We start from the raw sequence: 23,679 nt of genomic DNA, 5'->3' as shown, positions 1-23,679 counted from the left end.
GAATGTCTCTGTCCCAGCATGGACATTGTGTCTGGCTATGTGCTCACTGTGGCCACACACAGCTGGCACACACTGGGTTGCCTCGTGTCCATGTCCGTACCCACTGGAGCACAGGAACAGCACTGCAAGGGTGATGGAACATTTCTATTTTCATTTTTATTTTCACCCCTCCTTTTCCCAGTGGGCCACTGTGTCTCTGTCTGAAGTCTGCTCCGAGTCACAGGGCTGGCTGGGTGTGGGAGGAGGATTTGCAGGAGAGCACAGACACTGCTCAGTTCAGAGCTCCCATCTCACTGCCCCATGCCATGCCAGAAGTTTCTGGCTCTGGAGAGGCCTTAGCCTGCAGAGGTGTCTCCTCTTGCAGCCTTTCAGCAACACAGCCCTGCTTTTTTCAGCCCCTGGGGGAAGATGAATGTGTGAGCGTGGTCCATCCCTGTCCTCAGGCTTCCTGCTCCTGCAGGCAGTGCTCTCCTAGAGCACACACTGGCTGGTTGGAGTTAGAAGATCAAAATGCATCAGGCCATAGTAGAGCTACCAGCAGTGCCAAACATCATGGAGTTTGCCAAGTTAGTCCACGTGAAAAATGCTAGGGATATGACTTTCTGTATGCTTTTTTTTTTAAAGAATAAGCTGGTTTGGGGTCTCCAGAAGCCCCAGCCTCTGTTGTGTCTAGGATGTGTCAGTGTTGTGCTGGATGGGTCAGTCGCTGCAATCATACCCAGCATTGCTCTGCACATGCACAGTGTTCTGCCAAACTCCTCTGAGCATGACCCAGCCCTTTAAATCCTTGTGACCACTTCCCTGTCCCTGGAGCTGCCTGTGCCGGGGCCACACTGCCCGTGCCAGGACAGCTCCTGTCCCGGCAGTGCCACGGCTGGCTCGGCACGGCCCGGCGCTGCGGGAGCTGCTCTGCGCTGGAATGTGCCAAACCCTGCTCAGCACAAAAGAAATTCCTTGGCTGTGCAGAGGGAAAACAGGCTGTGCTGGCTCCCTTCTCCTGGCCCCTCTCTCCGTGTCTGAGGCTGTGGAGCCAAGTGCGTGACTTGCAAGGAAACAGCCCAGCAGAGGGGTGCTCCAGAAGCCTGGGCTGGGGCTATGGTGACCCCGCTTTCCCTTTGCTCGGTGGAGCCCCTCAGGGAGGTGCTTGGTCTCTTGTACTGCTGGGGAGGATGGGGCTTGCACACAAAAGCAGCTCCCTGACCTTTCCTTCCCAAAGCCGGGGCTGAAAGGGGCCCTTGTGCCCTTTGCAGTGGGAGAAGCTGGACAGGCAGGGTTTGTGTGTGTCCAGCTGTCCCAACTGCCAGCAGCCCAAGGGGCCAAGCTCCTCCTGAAAATCCTCTGGGATTCAGCTTCTCTCCTGTGCCTGAGCACCGGCCAGTGCAGACCTCTGTAGGTCCTGTCAGCTGCTTGGGCTCCCAATCCTCCCCTGCAGCTTCTTTTACCCCACAAAAGTTTCCTCATGAGCATCCTGATGTGGTGAAGGCAGAAGGAGGGGCAGGTGCAAAACCCCAGCAAGACCTGCTTGCTGACAGCACAGCTGGGCATGATGTAATGGCTTCACCGGGTGGCTGCAGGAGCCAGCGTGGAAAACTGGAGGAATCTGGAGACTTCCCAACCCTGAGGACTCCTCCTCTTGCAGATTTGCCCATAGCAAGGATGGAAAGTTGCAGCTTGCGTGGAAAAGATCAGCTGTGCAGCCATGGGTGTGAATGGCAATGGGTCTGCTGCAAGGCTGGGGTTTCTGCTTGGGGTAAATCTGTGTGCTGCAGCTGGTGACAGTGCACACATTGGGGAAAAAATGTCATTTTCTTCCCCAATGTGCTGGCTGGCACAAGGGCACTGCTTTAGTGCACAGATGCTGGTGCTATAGAAATATTTAATGACATTTATTTGATGTGTTAACCCCAGGAAAAATTGTTCAAAAAATTCTAATCTCTGTAAATCTTGAGTTACTTTTCCTTATTAGATCCAGAATGCATTTGCATGTCATCACACAGAAACTGGGCTGTGAGACAGAACATGCAGCTTCATCTTTTGGTACCACAACGTCCTCTTATGGAGGCTTTTCAGGTAGTGCTGCTCTTAAAGTGCACAGGTGAGGCAGACTTGTACAATTTGTGATGCTCATAAGAAATGAGGGAAACCAGCATATATTTATATTATCTTAATGCCAAGTGCATGTGTACTTCTGTCCTTTGCTGCCTGAACCCTGTCCACCAATCCTGAAACTCCTCTAATCCCTGGTGCCAGCAACAATTCTCTCTTCTGGCAAGCATCTAAACTGGGCTGAGGGTTTTGGAGGTGGAGAGTGGCTGCTTCAGGGGACAAGTTTCCTGCCCTTCAGGCTCCTTGCCAGCTGGGTTACCCCAGGCTGTGTTCCTGCAGCAGATGGGTGACAAACGGGGGTGCCAGCAGCAGCACACCCCCACAATGGAGCCTTTCAAATCCTGTTTTCATTCTTGCAAAGTTTTGTGTGTTCCCAGCATAATCCATGCAGCCAGAAGCTGCTGCTATCCTGTTACGCAATTATTATTTTTATATCCAGAGGGAGAGATGTTTTAGCATGAAAACAAAGTCCAGTGTCTCTGGCTGTGAAGTGAGGGCTTGCTGCAACCTCGTGTCTGATTTGGGAGGATTTCAGGGGCTGCCAGCAGCCTGGGGGCTGTAGAAGGGGTGCCCCAGGTGCAGTGGGTACATCTGGGGACTACTACTCTTCCCATCTTTGCCAGCTGCCATATGTCTCCCAGGGCACAGGACAGAGCCTGGCAGCACAAAACAGCAGCTCCAAAAGTGGCACTGATGCCAGGCAGTGGCACAGTGCTCCCTGCACTTGGGCAGCCACAGAACCTGGCTGGGCTGCCCTTGGGCACCCAGCTGGTCTGCCAGCAGCTGAGATTTGTATCAGCTTTGCCCCTACAGCTGGGAGCTCAGCAGATCAGGCAGCCCCTGGGAGCTGGAAGACGGGGGTTGAAGCTGCTCTTGTCCCATCTGCATCAGGGATGTGCTGCTGCAGTGCATGGGCACGTGGTTAAGCACTGGAAGAGAGGATGGGGAATTGTGCCTGGGCGTGCAGCCCTGCTCTGTGAAAGCAGCCCTGGTGTCATGGGCAGAGTGGGAGCTTCAGACAAAGTTTATTATAAAACCCCTCCTGTTGAGTCACGAGGTGAAGAAAGGACACCCTTCCTTTCTAAACTCATCCTCAGAGAGGAGCCTGGGTGTAGCTGGATCCAGTTTAGCCCCAGACTTTGTCAATGGTGTATGTCTAAAGGATTATACAGGTGTAATTGAACCTTTATACAATTTTGTCCCACAGGATTAAGGATGATAAACCTAATGTATTTATATAAATATATTAAATAATTTGTTTAAATTTATTACGATAAGGATTAGAAAAAAAAAAGAGCTTAATCAGAATTATTTACTAAACAATATGGATAGCTATAACTACTAGTGTAGTGCACTGTTTTTGAAACTATATTAAAGCTAGCTAAACAACTACTAAGTAGAGATTGATGTCACTCATCCATACTAATGACCAAGGGCAAATCTCTTTGACTCAGCCTCGAGGAGTGACCTTGAGGGGTGTCCCCACTCAAGGGAAGGATCTTCACACAGCTTAGGGAGGTATGATAGAAGTCCTCACTGTGCAAAAAGTGTGACTGGCCTTTTATAGTATAAAGTGATTGACTGTCAGTCATGTGCATTTTTTAGATTATTAGTCAGCAAAATATGCTTTGTGCTGAAAAAGGTGCGAGCAGCTCTTTCATTTCTTCTTCTCACCACTCCTGACTCTCACTTCCATATCCGAGTGCACATCCTTGCTGCTCCCAGCTCCAGTCAGGGAGCATGTCTTGCCTGTCCTCATGGTGGGGTCTGACAGTTTGGTCAAGCTGGTCTCAGTATTTTTCAGCACTAAAAACAGCAGACCCTCCTCACTTGATCTTACACTGCTTAGCAGACCCTCCTCTCTCAGGCCTTCACTGATGAACCTGTAAGACAAATTTCCAGCTGCTGTGTCCCTGCTTAGGCAGAGCATCCTGCTGCAGCCAGGGACCAGCCTCAGGCAGTGGCCAGCATGTCCCTGCTTGCACTGCCAATGCTCACCGGATTTCCTGGTGAAATCTTTGTGATGTGGGTGTTTAATACCTTGTGATGCCAGGCTGTGGCATAGTTTCAGGTGAGAAATCACAGACTGGAGGGCAAGTGCAGGTGCTTCATCCCTGAGCTCCCAGGGAGTGCCATGGGAGCTGCCACATCCCCTTCCAGTGAGAGCCACAGTTTGCCCCTCCAGTCACTCACAGAAGTGGAGCTCTCCAGCTTCCTCCACAGCAGATGCAGGTACAGAAAATAATCTCAGGTTCCTGCTGTGTCTTTTCCTGCTTCAAGTGCTCATTTATGCTGCCTTGACTTTTTGGCCCTGCAGGCTCTGCCAGGCTTCCTGTTTCCCAGGTGCTTGAAGGGATTTATGACTTTTTTTATGGCTTTTGGAAGGCGTTTACCAAACTCTTTTGGCTGACCTCTTGGAGCTTTACCTTTAACCTGACAGCATTTACCATCCATTCTGGTTTTCTCATTTAGATGCAGCTTCAGCAGCTTAGATAAATGTCTTCTCATTTTCAATAGCTTCTTTTCCTCTGCAGTCAAGCCTTGCTTTCCTCCCTTTTGCCTTTACAGTATCCTCCAGCCAGACACTCCATGTCTGTTCTGATGTCCCAGTGGGTCTCTCTAAACAGGCTGAGAGCCTCCCACAAGTTTTTGTTACCCCTTTCAGTTTCTTCATAAAAACAAGTTCTCACCTCTGATGTAGTTTCCTTTTTGAAATTAAAACACTTCTGCAGTGGATATGTTGACCACTCTGGAGGTGCTGGCTCTGGAGATAACTGGGGACTGCCAGGGGCCAGCAGCTGCCTGAGTGTGCAGCAGTGGGAGCTTCCTTAGGGAGGAGCAGAGCCCACTGCAGCCCTTCTGCTCCCTGGAATCCTCTGTGTGTGACCTGGAGAAGGTAAAATCCTCCTGGCTGGGTTCCCACCTCTGGAGCTATACCCGGGCAGCTGCTCTCAGATCCCAGTCTCACCCCATAAGTGTCTCTGGAGCAGTGAGGGCTGGCATACCCCATTTTCATGCCTCTCTCTAGAGCCACTGTGGTTTACAGCAGCTGACTCAGGTCCTTGGAGCCCAGAATGAGGGTGCTTGATACCTGTTGTGGCAGCATGCAGGTGGAAGAGGGGAGATATCAGGGAGGGAGCTGGGGTTAACAGAGCTGTAGTCATCAGCTTTAGAGCTTGTGCACTGAGTGCCCTGTGGCTTCTCTGCCTGTCCCCTGGGAAGGGAGCCCCTCCATAGGTTGGTGGGGGGCTGTGATGGGGAGGGAATAGCCCATCGGTGTCAGGGCAGGGGCTGCCTGGTGCAGGAGGCTTGTCAGAGCAGCAGGGACAGGGGGCCATGCCTGGGGCTGGCACAGCCTGGGGGAGAGCAGGATGGGCTGGGTGTTGGATTGATGCTGCTGAGCACAGTTTGCTCTTAGTCCCTGTGGACTGTGTGGTCACTGCTCTGTGGACAATCCCACGCCTTCCAGAGCCATGGGCACTGCACAGTGAGCCAGGCACCCCACTCCACCTCCTGCCTTGCACAGGGGGTGTGGTGGGCAACACAGCAAGCACAGGGGGACAGCAGAGCCCTCTCACAGAGGGCTCAGACCCTGGGGGCAGAGTGGAGGTCACAGGTGCTGCACCCCACAGAGGCTGCTTTCAGGCATCAGGCTGCCCCCTGGTCCTGAGGATGTTTCTCCTGCTGTTTTGCAGATATCCATGAATTCTACGATTTCACGCTGCGCTCTGCACCCGAGCAGTCTCCGAGCCTGGATGCACATCATGGCACAGCCAGGCAGCAGCTTGGGGGCAGTGAGCCCAGCTCCACAGTCACACCCACAGAGCCCCAAAACCTGCCTGAGGTAAGAGCCACCGTCATGGTGCTGCAGGGCCAAACCCTGCACACTCCTGTGCTGAGAGGGACTCAAGGGGCACAGGGGCTGCTGGCCACCACAGCCTGCCCAGATCACATCCAGGCTGTTCCCACACATTCTCTGTGATAGCTTGTCTCATTAATGAGGCAACCTCTCTGGTTCACAAGTGTTAATTGAATAACTTGTAATGTGAACAGCTCCGGCTCTGGCTCCTGCTCTGCAGTTGCAGCTGGATTATTTGCTCCTGTCTGACACTGTCTCCCATGGAGGTGTTTCAGCTCTCTGATCCAGCCACTTTTGATAAATGAAGTAGGCTAAGTCTTTCAAGTTTCCCTTTTCAGGATTTTTTCCCAGCTTTCAGATAACTTGTGTCTCTCTTATTTGCATTCTCTTCAATTTTCAACAGCGTTCTAAAAGATACCAGGTGGAGAGGCAGGAATTGAGCAGTAGGGTCTCAGTTATCTCAAAGGCACCAAGGTAAATAAAATTGCCTCATGTCTTTGCAGGCCTTCTTTCCATCCCCCACTCACTGCCCTGACATGGGATGCTGTAGGATCACCCTAATCTAGGGATACACTTGTGCAGAAATGCAAAAATTCAGGGATTCCTCCTTTCAGTGAAATAACCTTATCAGATAAACACCATTTTCTGCCTCAGAGACTGAACTGGCTTCCCATCATATACCTGGGGGTACTCCAAATTTAAGTGTCACACAGGGAAGATGGAGCTGAATGATATCATCTGAGAAAGAACACTTTAAAGGCGTTTGGGGATCAAGAACAAGGAGGACAAAACAGCCCACAAGCACTGCAGGAGATATTTGTGTTCCTCTGACTCAGGAACTGCTATAGTCCCATTTTTTCTTGACCCTCTTCACATTGCCAGTCCCTCTAGTTAAAGTCAAACCTGCACTCCTCTAGGATGTGTTTAAGAACAAATTTTTAATGCTGGTATGCCATAAGCAGTGGGATCCTGCTTTGGTTTTTTTGGGTGTGCTGTAGCCTTGATCGACCCAACAGTGAACTCTGCTGGCAATAGCCACCAGTCTCTGTGGCCAGGCCAGTCTATGAATCCCCAAGACTGAACAAGGACATTGAAAAATTAATGTGGAAACGAGCAGGGAAGCAACTGTTGGCCTTGCACAGGTAGTGTGGGCGGTGCCCCTGCTCCTTCCACTGTGCCCTGTCTGCAAGGGGGATGAAAAAAGCATCCAGTTGCAGGGCTTCCTGGCACTGAACACAGCCCAAGCCACTGACACCATCAAATCTCTCCTCCTTCCCCCAAAAAAATGTGTTTGAGCTGTCTTGTGTTGCTGAAACATGAAATGCAACCCAGCAATGGCACAGTCCCAGAGTCTGGGGCCAGCAAACCTCCACTGTTGCCTGCAGTGACCCTGCTGGCCCTGGGGCCAGTGCCAGGCAGGCTGCCTTGAGAGGGGGGATGCCCATCAAAGGTACCATTCCCCTTGCATGGGGGAAAGCTCCTTTTGGCCCTTCCAGAAGCAGCGGAGAGCCTGGAGGCAGCTGGCCTGCCCTGCCCACGTGTCCCCCCACTTGTGTCGTTTCAGGGCAGCTCCTGGGACCGTGAGCAGAGGCTCGCTGCAGGGGACAGCGCTGCGGGGATGGCGCCACGGCTGGTGCGGGTGACAGCACGGCGGACAGAGGCACCAGCCAGTGTCTGCAGCCTGGTGCTCAGCTCTCACAGCACCCTGCCCCAGGTGAGCCTCCGTGCGCCCCACGCCACCTCCCACCCTGCCTGGCACTGAGGGGACAGCGCCGGAGCCACGCGCTCTCAGCACCGCGGGCGCGGCGTGTCCCTCCCCTGGGGCTGGTAGTGTGTCCTCCTGGCTGTTCTGCTGATGCTCACACCAGAAAATCGAGCAGTCACTTGTGCCAGGGGCTGGACAGCACTGAAATCATCCCCTTGCCTTAGCACTTGTGCCAGCCCTCAGGGCTGGGAGGGCAGGTGGATGTGGCGCAGGAATAACGAGGCTGCGTGGAGCTGGAAATCCTCCCAGGCCCGTCCCTCTCGCCCCCGGCGCTGGCACGCTCCCACGTTGCAGATTTCCATATTTTTTTCTCTGAGCTCTTAAATGGCAGGTCCGTTCCTCAGCTTCCCAGGAGCTTTTCTCTGCTGTCTTATTTACTTGGAAACACCATTTATTTGGATGTGCATCGTAAAGCTCAGCCTCCACCTGGTGCAAGAAAATCCTTTGGGCTTCGCATTTGAGGGGAGTTTTAGGGATGAGTGAAGGGCAAAATGCACTTTTGGGAAGGATGAAGTGGCCAGGAAGAATGGAGCTCACCACAGATTTAAAATTATATGAAAATGTTGTTTTTCTTGGCAAAGTTTGAAACAATGCTTGTTTGCTAAGTCTTAAGTATTCTTCCAAAGTATTTTAAATACAAAAATTGCACTGCCTCTCTTCTGTCCTTTTTTAAATGTTTCCCTTCTTTTTCTGGACTGCAATAAAATGGGTAACACCCCATTTTTTTTTCTCTTACTGTTTAATTTCTCCTTTTCTCTTGTTTCTCTCTACATTTTCAATCATTCACCATATCTTTAGCAGTTTTTGAAGGGCGAGACAGTGGTTTTCTGAATATGACAAGAAGATGAGCTTGGCTGCTGATTTCCATTTGCCAGTGGGTGGGAAACACCACCACAGGGGAATCATAGGGTAAAACCCATGAGGGGGTGAGAACCTGAGCAATTGGGAACAGATTCTGTTGTGATTTTAAGGGATTTTCTTCCTAACTGTCCCAGGCCATGAAGTACAGCAGCTCTTGCATCCAGCCCCAAATGTCTGGCTGAGTTGCAATGTCTCCTTTAGCAGCAGACACCTAGTTTTGATTTTAAGGCTTCATGCAATGGGGAATCTGCTCAGTCCCTGACCTGGCTGGCCTGATGATTATTTATCCTTCACATTAAAAATCTGTATTTTACTGTTAGCCTGTACTTCTCTTGGTTTAGCTCCCAGCACCAAGGAAATTTTGCTGCCTTTGTTTGCTAGGATGAAGGACCTTGGCAATCAGAATGTTCCCAACATGTAGGTATTTATAGATGCATCTAAGTTCCCTCTTAACTTTCCCTTAGATAAACTAAACAGATTGGCTTCTTCACTCGCTCACTGTTGAGGCAGGTTGTTCCAGACCTGAAATAATTCCTGTCATTCTTTTCAGCCTCCTTCTTTCCTAGCCTGTGTCAGCATGGGGCCAGTCCTTGGTGCCAGGTGCTGGAGCTTTAGGGGTCACCCATTTGCAGGGGCTGCAGCTGCCAGCCCTGAGCAGGGGGTCACTGCCCTGGGATGGAGGAACAATGGGGACCTGGGTGGGCAGACTGGGACTCTGGGAGCACTGTGCTCTGGCAGGGCTCTCATCTGCAGCCTCCTTCATCCCAGAGGATGGTCATTTCACAGCATGACTGCAGGCAGAGCAGGGAGCTGGAGGTGAAAAACTGTGAAGATGGTGGTGTTCAGTGCCAGGTATTGCCATGCCTGTAGTCCTGCCTGAAACTTGGCTTTCTGCAGAAACCCAGCAGCTTTCATGAAAACTGGAGCCAAGCAGTGCTGGAGAGCTGCAGGCTCGAGCAGAGCTGGTCTGCAGCAGCCCCTGTGCTGGGATGCAGAGTTCTTCATCACAGTGGTGAGCCTTTCCCAGGATGTCACCTTCACTGCTGAATACAAGCCTTGCCCTGACAGAGGGAAGCATTTTCAGCAGTTCCCCAGGTGCCTGGGGCAGGGCTGTGCTGCTGGACCACAGCACAGGCCCTGTTTCTCCTCCTTCACTCCTGCATGAAGGCACTGAGGACACCTCAGCTCCTGCCAGCATCAAATCCCATGTCAGTTCTCAACAGCAACAGCATGCAGGACAGCACCAGGGCTGCACAACACCTACACACCCAGCTCCTGCCCTGCTCCATGGGGACTTACTGCTTTTTAGCCTTCATTGTGTGCTTTTTATGCCACAGGCATTTCCAAAGCAGGTTTCAGAAAAATACCTGAGCTGGCCAATGGCATTTGGAAGAATCAGGGAAGCTTTTATAAGTTAATGATAGTTAATGCTAGGGCAGGGGAGCAGCAGCTGCCACCCTGGTGCCATCAGCCCAGGAATGAGAACTCTAGTGGACACCCTGCCACCGATGAAAGGCAACACAATGAACTGGCTTTTCCTACCTGAACTAAGTGCAATTCTCTTACTGCATCCATCAATGTGAATAAGTTTTCCGTTGCCCTGGCTTTGTCCTCTCCCCTGCCCACAGCTCTCCACGGCAATGTTAACAGAGCAAAAGCTACCATGACCTGCTGCAGCCAGGAAGATGCATGTCAAATAGATTGCCTCTCCACACAAATGCTTCCAGGAACAGGAAATTTCTGCCTGCTGGCAAGGGTATGGGTGTGCTCTGAAGAGCCCTGCAGCGTGCAAATGGCTGCTACAAAGGAAGAGGTGCCGGTAAATACAGCAACATGTGCTTCCTGTTGAGGCTTAGTGGGCTGAAACCATCTCTCCGTGGCAAAGTGGATATTCAGCTCTCAACGGGGCAAGAGCAAAGGGACTTTGCCAGATAAAAAGCCCTGTTGAGGCTAATAGAGGCAAAACCCTGTCTGAGTTCTGGGGCTTGTGGGGTTCTGTTTGCTGAATCCTACATTTCAGCTTTTTCCCGAGCCTCAGCAGGGCCTCTCAGGGCTCATGAGCTGCGGGAAGACTCAGGAGGACGCTCGTGTGGCCGGTGTCACTCGCCTGTGCTCCAAGGCTGCCAAGGAGGCTGCTGCTCTCCGTAAACGCCGTTTTCATCCTCTGTGCAGGGAGCAGCCAGCTGTAAAGATAAATGGAAGAGGAACAATGCCGCTGATGAGCAGAGCTTTGCGCCTGCGAGGAAGCGCTGCTCTTCCCCTGCCACCCTCTCCTGCTCCCCAGCGCGGCTCCGCAGCCGCTGTGACTCCCTCCCTGTCACCGCGCCAGTGCGGGGCCGCCCCTCCGCCCCCGCCTGCCCGAGCATCCCTCCCGCCTGCCGAGGCGTTCCTCAGCTCACAGCTCTGCCCTGCCTCAGCCTGACAGCTGACACGGAGCAACAGCAGGTCCTGATATGATGGGGAGTGCGAGGAGGCTGCCTCAGAGGGCAGGCATTCCATGCGTGCCCCGCAATCACCGGTGAAGAGGAGAGCTCGCTGGCAGGGGTCACTGCTGCTCCGGCAGGCTCCGGCTGTGTGCGGTGCCTCTGAGCGCCCCGCAGCGTGAGAGCGGCGGTCTGCGCTTCAGCCCTGCGGGCTGAGGCCAGAGATGCCCCGGTCCCCCTCCCTGTGTCCCAGGGAGGACACAGCTCCGGCAGAAACGCCCTGTCGGGGTGTTAGGAGCCCTCTCTGCTGCACCTGCTGCGGAAGAAGATGCATCCGTGTGCCTCATAACCCACGGCCCAAGTGCCGAACAGGTCCATGGAGCTCCCTGGGGCATTTGGCAGAGAAAGGCGAGCTGTGCCGCCAGCGTGGCGACCGGCTGTCTGCTTCTCCCGTCCTTGTTTCAAGTGTTTTTTCCTCTTTCCCAGTGTGCCTTTGGCCGGACCGAAGGGCGTTCCCGTGCTGTGCACCTTTGCCTGGCGGGAGCGGAGGGTCAGGATGGGATGGGCGTGTGGCAGATGCTGCAGCTGCCGAGATGCCGGCTGTGAGCTCCCTGCTCCCCTGCCTTGGCTGCAGCCTCACCGCTCTCCATTTTCTCTGTGAGATTCAGGAGACGGGAAGCACCACGGAGCTGTTTGCTGTTGCGTGGAGCGTCAGGGAAATAAAGCAGATCTCTGGTGTAGGCAAACGTCTAACAGTGAATGCAGCCCCAGGAAGAAGCCCCTGTCAGGTTGCTCGGTTGCATGTGCCCTGCTGTCCCCAGCACCCCATGCCCTCTCTGAGGGCTGACTGGGCAGGCAGCTGAAGCCATTGCTGTACGCCAGACTTAAGCAGGCCACTTCTTTATCTCAACCTGAGCTCATCAGCATCGGCCCTGCAACCCCAAAATCCCAGGAAGTGGCTAATGCTCAAGCAATGGGATCACAGAAACAACCATCTCCTGGGGGAACTCTTCCCTCCCCATTGCATCCCCACGCAAAAGGGAGAGCATGTTGATTTTAGGAGAAGCAGAGAAGAAAAGCTACAACCCCCAGCCCAGAGGCTGTTGCCCAGTGTCTCCTGAGCCACTTTGTGCCCAGAGGTTGCTTCAGGGCATTCAGATGCTCTCCAGCGATTTTGTGTTTTGACATCGCAGACACAGGCTCAGAAGCCAAAGTGCTGAACTCAAGAGGGTGTCTGTCTGTAGTAACACACAGATTGAACCACACATCAGCCCTGCACAGCAGGGACACCCAGCTGGGCAGCCTGTGTCCCATGGATGCTGCTGCTCAAAGAGGGGGTCAGCAAGGGCTGTGTCAGTAAGAGCTGTCACTTCAGTGGGCATTTTGGGGTTGAATGGCCTCAGCTTTACTAGAGGCTCTTGCTATTCCTGCTGGAGAGATGGACATGCTTAGACTTCAGTTCTCCCAGCTCAATATCAAGCTTTAGCAAAGGATGAAGAAGTCAGTAGAGCCACCAGGCTGTCAAACCAAAATCTCATTCATGGTCACCTATTCCTACTCTACTTGGGGACTTTTTGTCTAAAACCAGCAGCAAAAGGAAGATCCTTGCAGACACAAGGTGTTTCTGGCTGTGCAGCATAGGAAAATCTTGATGGATGTGGTGTCTCCATTCACCCAAGTCATTGTCACTGTTTTGAAGGTATATTGATGGTGTGAGTGCATGCAGCTCTCCGCATGCAATGACAGAAAGCGAACAGTGAGGGGGAGGCTCTGGGGAGTATCCAACAGAGAGCCATGCTCCAGAGCCATCCACACAGGCTTGGAGTCCCTCCATCCATCCTTCCATCTTTCCATCCTTCCATCCTTCCATCCATCCATCCTCCCTGCAGATCAGTGCTTCAGCTTTGCCTCCATGTAGTGTTTGCATCTCCCTGTCCCCAAGGGAGCACAGCTGCTGGAGAACTTGCACACTGATGAGATTCACACTCAGGGGCTCCATGTGTAGGTCTGAAGTCAAGAGCCAAGACCATTCACAGGCATCTCCAGCAGCAGAGGGACTGATCGGGGCCAGGCCCACTGGTGTCTTGGCCAGGAGCTGTGAGCTCCTGCACTGCCTCTGCTGGGTCTCTGTCTGCTGTGCTCATCAAGTTACCCAAATGTGCTGCTGCAGGGTCCACAGAGCAGCACCAGGTTCCTCCTTCCCTGCTCTGCCTTGTCAGGTGGTTGACCATATTTCCACTGCAACCAAAACAAAGTGCTGGAGCCTGTCTCCAGTAGCATAGACCCACCAGGGGCTCAGGAAACGTGGAGCTAGAGCATGGAATATGCCACCTTCTCTTCCACCCCTCCACATTGCAGCCCCAGCACCTCAGAAGGGTGAGGACAAATGCCCCAGGTGCATTTCTGCAAAACAAACGAGCTCTCCTCGCCATTTTTATAGAAGCAAACCAAGCTTGAAGGCAGAGCCTGGCAAGCCAGCTGCTTTCTATCTGGAGTGCTGGAGCTGGGGGAACGTCACTGCATCTTAATGGCATCAGGCTGGACAGAGATCAGGATTCTGGTGGCAGAGGCAGTACTGGCACTGTTATAAATAAAGCAGCCACGATAACTGCTCATGAAGGTTTATGGTCTTTAGGATTTGGAGGATCAGTATCAAGCTACGCTGAGAGATGTATTATCCTCAGCATTGGTAGGAGCTAGGGGAAGTGCAGGGGGAGGACAGTAAATGAGTGTGGGTTTGGAAACCATCCCTCTTGTGAATCCAAGCGTGAGCCCTTGGAAAGGTGCTCTCTGCTGTGTGCTGGCTCCTCTTGCCTTGCTCTGCCTGCTCTGGGAGGGTTAAACCGTGCGTGGCTGCAGCAGTGGCTGCATTTCAAGCCAGTCCCTGCCCTGTTGCAGGGAGCAGCAAGGATTCATCCCAGGGCTGCACCTTCCCGAGCCCTGCAGCCTGCAGGCACAAAGCACCTTGTAGGAATCTCACTGCCATCGCACCTAAAAATTATTCCAAGTATTGAGGCTGAGGCAAAGGCCTCCTGCAGTCTGTGGCCTGGATAGCTGTAGGGGCTGGCACTGCTCAGGTACACCAATGTCTGTGCCCAAAGCACTGGCATGGAGACCATCCTGCCTGGCCAGCACTGCTTCCCCAGCCTCACCACCAGCTTCCCACCTGCACGTGTCCAGGAAACACGGCAGTGTCCTGCTGGGCTGTCCCCCCCTTGAAGGGGTATTTTTAGACCAGATCATTTCACAGCCTGGCCTAGAACAGACTGAGGGAGGAGCAGTGGCAGAGCAAGGAGAGGGCACTGCGCTGCAGTGCAGGGGAGACCAGGCTGCACCTGGAGCTGGGTTTATTGCAATCCCGATGTTGCACTGTTCATTCCCTCCCCCTTGGCACATGCTGCACAGCTCTTTCCCCTCTGTGCAGGGGTAGGTTTTGCACAGCTGAGTCTCGAGGGGTGTTTCTGCAGGAAGATTTCGTAAACTTTAGTGCTCTGCTGCTGTGGGAGCGCTCCTGCCTTCCTGATCTGGCCTAGAACAGGAGTGGGGTGACGAAACAGCTCTCCCAGCTGCCTGCTCTCCCTCACACCATGGCTTGGCAGCCCATGGCCTTGTGGGGAACTCAGCCCAGCCGTGTGCTCTGGCCAGTGTGGGTGTCCGGGCCTTGCGGCCTGACCATCGCTGTCCAAGCCCTGCATTCAGGGTGAGGGAAGCTGGCACATCACCCTCAGCACCACCACCCTCCAGGGCTTGTGTAGCTAGCCTGTCGCTCTTGAGGAAGGCAGGGGTGTGCCTGTCCTCAGGAGCGGCTCCTCATCCCGCGCCTGCGACCCGCTCTGAAGGTCACCTCGGGGCTTCCGAAGCGGCCGTGTGGGGACGGGCGGGTGGCGGCGCTGCGCCTTTAAGAGGGCCCCGTGCGCGGGCCGCGAGCCTGCGGCACGCGCGCTGATTGGCCGGGCGGGCGGCGCTCGCGGCGGGGGCGGGGACAGCCATTCACAAATTTGCGAGCGACTCTTCCTCCCTTAAAGGGGCAGCGCCGGGCCAGCCAGGCGCGCTCCTCCCGTGCACCGCGGGTGCCCGTGGCTCCAGGGGACACCGGCACCGGTTTGTCTCCCCGCGGCTGGGCAGGTTTCCCTGCCGGGAAGTGTGTTCTGGGGCAGCACTGCCCGGATGAGGCACCAGCATCCCTGTGAGTCACTGGCTGTGGGCGGTGGGAGGTGCAGAATGGGCTTTGCTCAATCTGGAAGGGGCAGATTGGAGCAGGGCTGGCCAGGGGAAATGGGGAATGCGTGTTCCCCACGGAGTTCCTCTTCTTGTTCCCCAGGCAGGGTGGGAATACTCGAGGAAGGGACATCTCTGGGACCCGGATGGGGAAAGATCCCGCTGGGCAAGTCTGTGATGCCCGGGCAGCCCCAGGTGTGGGCAGAGTGCTGCTGAGCCCTTGCCTCCCTTTCAGAGCCACGTGTTGACCCACTCCGAGGAGAGAGCCTGTTCCTGCAGGGATGGCTCCTGGTGAGGAGCCCTGAGAGTCAGCCCGTGGGGCTTTGTGGCCCCAAGGTCATTTCAGTTAGGCAGAGGCAGCCAGGAGATCTCCGCAGGCTTGAACAGCCCAGGCAGGCTGGGTTTGGCTCCCGCTAGGGCTGATGTATGTGACCAAACCCAGGGACAGCTTGGGACTAGGGAAGGGTTCAGGGAAACAGGATTTCTGGTGGTGTCACACTAGGCATCAAGGCACAGGACTAAAAAAAAAAAAAATAGCAACCGTTTCTCTTAAAGACAGTGAGACTTCAAAACACCTTGCTGTGACCCTGGTGTGGAGTGGTGAAGTTGTGCCCTGCTCACAGTGTCAAACCTCCCCTCTGCTCTGTCATTTTCTGGAGGAAATGCGGCACACACAGGAGGGGGCACCCCCGGGCCGTGGGTAATTGACACAGCGCTGTAATTGCCGTGCCCTTGCAGCAGCGAGGCTCCCCGTGCTGCGGAGGGAAGGGCATCAAGGCAGCCCACAGCCAGCCCATGCCTCGAGTGCTCCAGCACAGGGCAGGAGCATCCCTGCCAGGGATGGGGAGAGCAGCTGTGGGCATTGTGAGGCTGTCAGCAATTCCATGCAGCCTGCTGCATTTGACTGTTATTAAATAACGCCTCCAGGCTCTCCTTTACAGGCAGGGAGCCTGAGCCCTGCTGTAAGGACCTGCTTCAGGTCTCCATCACTCCTCTCCCCTCCCCCAGAACAGCCATAGAAGACATTTAGTTGTCCATGATGTGAGTTGCAGAAACCAGCCATTGGTGTCTATTAAAGACTCTCATGCCATTGCTGCCACAAGCAAGGATGCAGCAACTAGGCAATGTATCAGGGATCATTAATAGAATAAAAATGGTTTGGCCCCGGAGGAGAATAATTTGTTGGGCATCTGCCCTGAGAGTGCTGAGAGCTATTGGTCCCTTGGTATGGCTGGTTATTATTATCCCAGCTGCACTTTTCCCAGTGTGAATTGCTGCTGGTGGCAGGAAGGAACAGCCATGGAGTGAGATGTTTCTTATCCTGCTTCTTCCCACTCAGCTGTGACTGCACAAACCCTCCAGTGCTCACAGGAGCCTCCAGGCCAGTTTGCCCACAGTAGCTGTGCAGCCAGCGCTGCAGAGCACCTCTTCAAGTTCCAATTGAGAAGCCACAGACCCTGCAAATGGCAAATTCCTGCTTCGTGGGGTCTGTGTTAGTGCTAAGGAACTGGCTGTCAGACGGAGCCAAGTTCAGCTGGTCCCTCTTTTTGCTGCTCATCTCCTCCTAGCCTGCCCACCCAGATATATTTCCCTGGGCTGCATGTGTTGGGTGTCTTTTTGCAGGTGATTGTGATGGAAAAAGGTACCACCCCCATGAAAAACTGTCCTCCCCTTCCTCCTGCAGCCAGGCCCAGAGCAAACCTGTGGCTTCAGTTCCCCTGGCAGGACCCAGCTCCTCTTGGGTGACAGTCAAGCCCTCAGGTGACTGCTGTTTCTGCAAGGAACTGGCTGCCTTCAGCATGCCCCTGCCTCCCATCCCTGGCTCCTGGAAGGGCTGTAGGTACAGCAAACATCCCCCATGCTAGAAGGGCTGTAAGTACAGCAAACCCCCAGTGCCTGGTGCCTCACACTTGCCTTCCTCTTCCCGCAGGACTTGATGCAAGAGGAAGGCAGCAGCAGCAGGGGCTGAAATGCGGTGACACCAGACAAAACCTAGCTCTGTGCATCTCTGTGCATCTCTGTCCTTGTAAATAGCATCATCTCCGGGGATTTATAAGACGGGAAGAATACCAGTAGGAGGAGGGTAGAGAATGAGAGAGCTCTTGAATCACTTCCCTCCATGAAGGCACCTGCCTGGAAATCAGCTCCCATCTCCTTTAGCCCTGCTCAAAGCTCACATTACTGCAGCAAGATGCCCACAGCTGCCTCAGAGTGCTGGGCACTGTGCCAGCCCTACCAGACACAGGCCTGGGCCCCCAGTGCAGGTGCCTACTTCACTTGGTCTCCCAGCAGAGCCACCTCCAGTTCCCAAAATGCCACCACTCACTAAAACAAGCTGGAGAAGCACAGAATGTGGATGGCCCTAGCCAACCAGCCCTGGCCTCTTCTTGAGCTTGATTAGGTATCCCAAGTCCTGTGCAGCATTAGGGAACGTTCCAAGCAGGCAGCAGCAACCATGGATTGGTTTTTTCCCTTTTAATTGGGGTTAGCAAGTGGCACATGCAGTTCACTACAAATGCACAGGAATGAAACAACTCTCATGGCAGCTAAAATGGGAAATGTGGAGTTTGGGGAGGGGAGATGCAAGCAGGTAAGGAAGGACTCTAAAGAGCTGTGGCAGCTGAGACTCAAAACCCCTCTGTTTGCAACTGGCAATGAGGCACTAATAGATAAGAGAGGTGGGGAAGTGGTGTGGGGTGGAGGCTGTAATTCTGGACCTCCAGGGCTGACAGTGAGGGTGTTTCCCATGTGGGGATGCCCATTGCATGAATGGCTGTGAAGGCTGCAGAGACTGAGCATAGAAAGAACCAGACACCTTCCTTGTGGAGGATGCATCAAAAAAAGGGAAAAAATGGCAAGGGAAAAAAAAATCAAATTAAATGCTTCTCTTTATTGTTCACTCAGCTCCTTATTAAAGCATTTTTCCCTAACAGCTCTTGCCCTTTGCTTCTGCACTTCCTCCCCGAGTGAATGCCCATGTCCTTGCCTGCCCCCATCCCAGGACAGAATGACAGGGGATGTGTCTGGAGCAGGGCAGGTGTGAGCAGCTGGGGTGACAAACTCTGCTTGTGCAGGTCCCTGGTGCTCTCCTGCCACCCAAGTCAGCCTCTTGCAGACTGGGGCTCCTGCCTGACCTTGGCCCAAAGATGGCTTTGGGGAAGGCCATGGCAGTGGAGGGGCCACTGCAGGGTCCCTGCAGCCTAACCATGCCATGCCAGGGTGGGAGGCACACTGGGAAGGAGGTTTGCAGCTGGGGTGGAGCAGTAATTAGCTATGCCCAGGTACTGAGCACATCTCATTGATTAAGTTATCTCAGAGGTGCCAATGGCTGGAGAGCCAACAAGGAATTCATGTCCTTTGCTCTCAGGAGGGAGACACTGGACACCTGCCCTTTTTTACAAAGCTTTTTGCTCTACTTTGTTACAGCAATCCTCTATCTCAGCTTCAGTCTGGCCCCAGTCCCTCCTGTCATTCCCATCTGATGGCACAAGGATGGCCACCTTCCTCCCTCCCTGCTGGCTCTGTGGTGTGAGAATGAGGTAGAAGATGTGGAGATAATCCTAATTTCTTAAAACCTGAAGTGTAAAGTCCTGTCTTAAAGCCAGCACTCCACACTTTCCTGCCATGCACTCAAACACAGTTTTTCATTGATTAATTCTCAACAAGCTTGTTTTGCATGCAGGCATCCCACACTGCCCTGCCCTGCCCTGCCCTGCCCTGGTGAGCTCCTGGGGTCTGCAGTGTCCTGTGGCACTGAGCTCTGCACTGGAAACACTGTCTGGTGTGCAGCCATTGGCTTCATCTTGGTGCATCTCTTTGGGTCAGTGCCACAGTGCTCCTGGGGCTGGTCACTGTCCAGAGAGAGCCCAGGGAGCAGCAGGGTGAGCCTCACCTGTGGAGCTGTTCCGGAGGGCTCAGCAGCACTGCTGTGCTCAGCTGCTTGAGGTCACCGTGGGGAGGACAGGTGCTCTAGACTTGCTTGTCCAGGGACATTATGACTGTCCTGAGCCTGTAGCAGGGAAATCTCAGTGTCTGAGCCACTCCAGCATTCTGTGGCATTAAGCCACCTTATGACTGAGGTGATCTGAGCAGCCTAGAGACAGGGAAGTGCAGGCAGTGCTGGAGAGGACAGGTGCTGCACTGTGCAGTGGGGAACATGGTACTTGGGGGCACCAATCCTGATTATGGGGTGTCTTCTGCCCCCTCCTCTTCACCCAGCAGCAACCATTTCACTTGACTGCTTGGGGGCAAGCCCTGCAGGAGCACCTCTGTGTGCAGAGGTGAAGTGCAGAAGTAATTCTGTACTGCAGTTTAAAGAGCTGAAGGAACAGGGAGTGGGCAGGGGCATTTATCTGACCAGCCATCATGCACTTCCCCCTCCCACAGCCCTGCTCATGCCCAGGGCTGTATTACACCAGCTGCAGGAGGCCAGGAGGAGCCTTGCAGACCTTGGAACCCGAATTGAGGTGTTGCACCACCGTATCTTGTGGCTCAGCTTGTGGCCCCCTCCTGCTTGTGTACACAGTGCACAGTTCATTGCTCTTCTACATATTTATGTACCATTTCTTTAAAATAGTTTTTCACCCGCTCTAGTATTTTTTACAACCTTTAAGCATTAAGAGGCCGGGTTCAGGTTCTGAATGGTCAGATGTGGGATTTTGTAATGGTTTTTCTCTCTCTCCCCATCAATTTGTCTGGATGGCTCTGCTGAAATTCTTCCAGTCCTGCACTTCTTTGCAAAAGGTGAAGGACTGCTGAGCTGCACTGGGAGCAGCGGGCATTTCTGCTCTGCTTTTGCCATCCCGTGATGTAGGTGGAAGGCCCAGCAAAGGCCCTTGGGGTTTCGACAGCCTTAAAGCACCTGTGGCTCACGGGGCAGTGGCAGCATCCCCGGGGTGCTGTTCTGGATGGAGCACATGTGGAAACATTTCCAAAAAAGCAACGTGAGAACTGATACAGAGATGCAACAGAGGTGCTGCTACCAGCCTAGCAACCAGTTCAGATCTGGAAAAATTATTTCCTACTCCAGTGCGGACCACAGCTGGAGCAGAGCCCCTCTTGGCGTCGATCACAAAGCTGGCGGGGCTGCCACGGCCGCTCGGGGCTGGAGGAGCGGCCAGCGCTGCACAGGGGCTGCCCGGTGCGCCGGGAGACGGCTGAGGGCAGGCGCAAGGTGATGCGTGAGGAGCGCAGGATTCTGCTCCTTCTGATACCGCCTGCGCGGGGGCGGCGGGGGCGGCACGGCCGGGTCTGCCCGGGTCTGCCCGGGCGCGGGGCTGAGCGGCGCCCCCGCCGCCGGGGCGGAGCGCGGAGGTTCCGCCGGCGCGGATTGGCCGCTGCGGGGGAGGGGGGGCGAGGGATGCTCCGCGCCGCCGCAGGTGCCGCGGTCCCGCATCGAGCCGAGCCGGACCGGACCGGGCTGAGCCGGCCCATGCAGCGGAGCGCCTCGGAGCTGCTGCCCCGCGCCCCGCGCCGGGAGCGGCCCCGGCACTGAGTGGCGTTGCGGACGATGCCGCGGCGCGCCCCCGCGGAGATCACCGCGCTGTAACACCATTCCCCCTCCCTTCCTCTTCCTCCTCCTCCTCCTCCTCCTCATCCCACGGGGCCGGGGGCGCCGAACGGGCGAAGAGGCGGCAGGCGCGCCTTGCGCGGGGCGGGGGCCGCTGCCGCCCCCTGAGCATCCCTCCCTCCCTCCTCCCTACCTCCCTCCGCCCCTCCGCGCCGCCTCCCTCCCTCCCTCCCTGCCGGCTCTATGGTGTGAGGGCAGCGATGCACAAGCACCACCACTGCTGCAAGTGCCCCGAGTGCTACGAGGTAACGCGGATGGCGGCCCTGCGGCGCATGGACCCCCCCTCCTACGGCGAGTGGCAGCACGAGCAGTACGGCTACGGCGGCTACGGCTCGCAGACCCTGCCCGCACCCGGGGGGGCCGCGCCCGCCGCCCGCGGCAAGGCCAAGCTGGGGCCCCCCGCCCGCGACCCCGCTGCGCTGAAGCCGCCGCCGCCGGCGCCGGGGAAGAGCGCGGCCAAGGTGAACGGGAGCGGCCCGGGCTGGTGGCCCGAGTGCACGTGTTCGAGCCGCGACTGGTACGAGCAGGTACGGGCCAGCCCCGGGCAGCGGCTCCCCGGTGCGGGACGCGACGGGGCGGGCGGCTGTCGGGGTAACGCGGGGTTCCTGGCGGGTTCCTGGCTCGCTGCAGCATCACCCCGGGGGCGTCGCGAGCAGCCGGCGCGGATGCCGGCGCTGCCGGGGCTGGCTGCCGCCGTCGTTGCGGCTGGCCGTCGTCGTCGCTCGGGTCGGCTGTCGGAGTCGGTCGGGTTGGCGTTGCCGTTGTTCGGGCTGGCTGCTGCGGTCGTGCCCGGCGTGAGAGCCCGACACTGGAGCAGCCTTCCCGGGGCCGAACGGGGCCAAATGGATCTTGCTTGGCGCCAGGTGGTCGTCGGGCGTTGATGTATTTTGGACGCCCCACCTGAGGTGCTCGCTGCTTGCGATGCCTGAAGCCCTGGCAGCACCAAGGGCATCCCATCGGGCTGTGTTTAGCAGGCGTGGTGCGTGCTGCCCGCTGGGCAGCCTCGTGGGTTCGCAGTGTTGCTTGCCAGCGCTCCCAAACTGTCACCCACTCTCCATTGAGTTGTGGTTTCCTCGCTCTGCTGCTACGTCCCTGCTCCCCGAGATTATTACGTAACCCTGCTCTGGTCGCTGGCGTGCTGTGTGCATTCTGCCCCATTTCACTGCCTCCATTTCTTCCCACACATTCATTTTATTAGTGTTCTCCAGGACCCATTCTCGGGCTGTGTCTCTCTCCCCTAAATGGAGAGACCAGTCTTGTTTTGAACCCACAAGCCAGCTCAGAAAATGGTTGGATCTTTTTGCAAAGCATTAAAATGGAGGCTAGACCCTGCCTGAAAAACAATTTACCCTGCTTGAGAGAAAGGCATTTCAGTTTGCTTCTTCTGCTTCTTTCATTCATTATCTTCAAACCTCACATGATTTCTTATTGATCCTTCTAATTATTATTTCAAGATGCTGTAGCAGGCAGACACACGGGAATCAATGGGAATTCTCTCCTCCTCTGCTCTCGGCAAACACAACCCTCTTCTTCCCTTCCTCTGTTTTTTTCTTCATTACTGTCTGTCTGTTGCTCTGGTTGAAATAATTAGATTCATAGCTGATAGCTCAGATTATATTTACAGAAGGCACCAAAAACTCCAGCCACCTTCCTATGAGCCTGGTCCTGCTTTCTCTTTCTTTCTCTGCCTCTCTTTGTATCAAAATCAGCCTCAGTTCTCTCTCGCCTGCTGATTCCTGGCAAGCATTCTTCCATTTTTCCTCCACTATCTCTTTCCTTCCCTCCATCCAAAGCATGAAGCTCAGGGAACAGAAAATCGAAGCATGTTTGCTCCCTCCTTTCTGCTCCTGCTTGCCTGAAAGGTCCGGCCCAGTATTCCTGGTAAGACGATTGCAAGCAGTGTGAGAAGGAAGTGATGCCAGCTGCATTGCTGCCGTGGCAGGCTGGGCAGGGGAGCCTTTCATGTTTTTGCAATGGTGGAAGAGAAATCATTGTTTCTTTGTGGTGCTGCCATGGAGCTTGGGCTGCTCGGAAAGTCCGCGTTGGGAATCTCTGCTCTGCCTTTGCCTTTCTGAACATGCAAAAAAAAAAAAAAAAAAGGAAAATCAAAAGCTCCTCACGGCATTGCAAGCAACAGAGGATGCCAGTGTTTGAGGCTGTGTGAGCATAGCAGGGTCTGCATGTAGAATATGACGTGTGTGGTGTGTGCACTGCCTGTATCAGAGCAGGCAGCCGCTCCCTGGTGTGGAGCAAATGTATGCCGTGAGTAAAGCCTGCAGCAAACGCCTCAGCAACGCTCTCCTCCTGATCCAAGGGTGCCCGAGCCCCGAGGAATCCATGTTCCTCCCAGCCCAGTGGTGGGCAGAGGGACAAAAGGTGGTAACATGGAAACATCTAGGCATGGCTCGTGCCCAGGCAAGCAGGTCCAGTTGGCTCTGGGAGGCAGGAGGTCTTAGGCTGTGGGTAGATTTGGCTGGAGGTTGCAGATGCAAAGCAATCTCCTTTACAGGCTGCCTCCGTTTCCAGGAGAGCCTTGGCTGGAGGCAGGGCTGCCATTTTTCTGGGCTGCCCCTTTAAATGAGCTCACTGTCCCTGAAAGCACTTCCAGCAGCTGAGGTGGGAAGGGATGCGCAGGCCAGGAGGCTTTCCCGGGTAAGCAGGGATCTGTTACCCTCCTGGGGAGCTTCACCAGCTCTCATTTGAGCGTTTTTCCTCCCCTTGCTTCTTCGTGCAAGCAGAGCAGCATGTGCTAGTGCTCTGACATCAGAAACGTGCTTGCAGTTGCGTATGGTGCTGTATGTTCTCTGACATCATGGCATACTCACACACCCGTGTGCAGCTCCACGGCATGTGAGACATGCCCACACGTGCTGCCCAA

At 54.8% G+C, this 23,679-nt stretch overlaps 1 protein-coding gene and 1 long non-coding RNA gene across 5 annotated transcripts in view; one reads left to right on the top strand and one right to left on the bottom strand.

Annotated features, from left to right (window-relative positions):
- DLG3 (discs large MAGUK scaffold protein 3) overlaps nt 1-23,679 on the top strand; it is a 75,244-nt gene that overhangs the window by 3,989 nt on the left and 47,576 nt on the right. For 3 of the 4 annotated variants that reach the window (XM_059859207.1, XM_059859206.1, XM_059859205.1), the window contains exons 3-4: nt 5,802-5,950; nt 7,530-7,679. In XM_059859207.1, the coding sequence (XP_059715190.1) occupies nt 5,802-5,950; nt 7,530-7,679 (299 nt within the window). The remainder of the gene's footprint in view (nt 1-5,801; nt 5,951-7,529; nt 7,680-23,679) is intronic. The other variant, XM_059859208.1, reaches the window with a different exon arrangement.
- LOC132333787 (uncharacterized) lies at nt 3,405-11,484 on the bottom strand. The gene is made up of 2 exons (XR_009488264.1): nt 11,328-11,484; nt 3,405-10,774 (listed from the first exon to the last, which is right to left on the bottom strand). It is a non-coding gene; the product is annotated as an uncharacterized LOC132333787 (long non-coding RNA).

The sequence above is a fragment of the Haemorhous mexicanus genome, chromosome 14 (genome assembly GCF_027477595.1).
Source record: "Haemorhous mexicanus isolate bHaeMex1 chromosome 14, bHaeMex1.pri, whole genome shotgun sequence".
Lineage (NCBI taxonomy): Eukaryota > Metazoa > Chordata > Aves > Passeriformes > Fringillidae > Haemorhous > Haemorhous mexicanus.
This window is presented reverse-complemented; position numbering and strand designations above follow the sequence as displayed.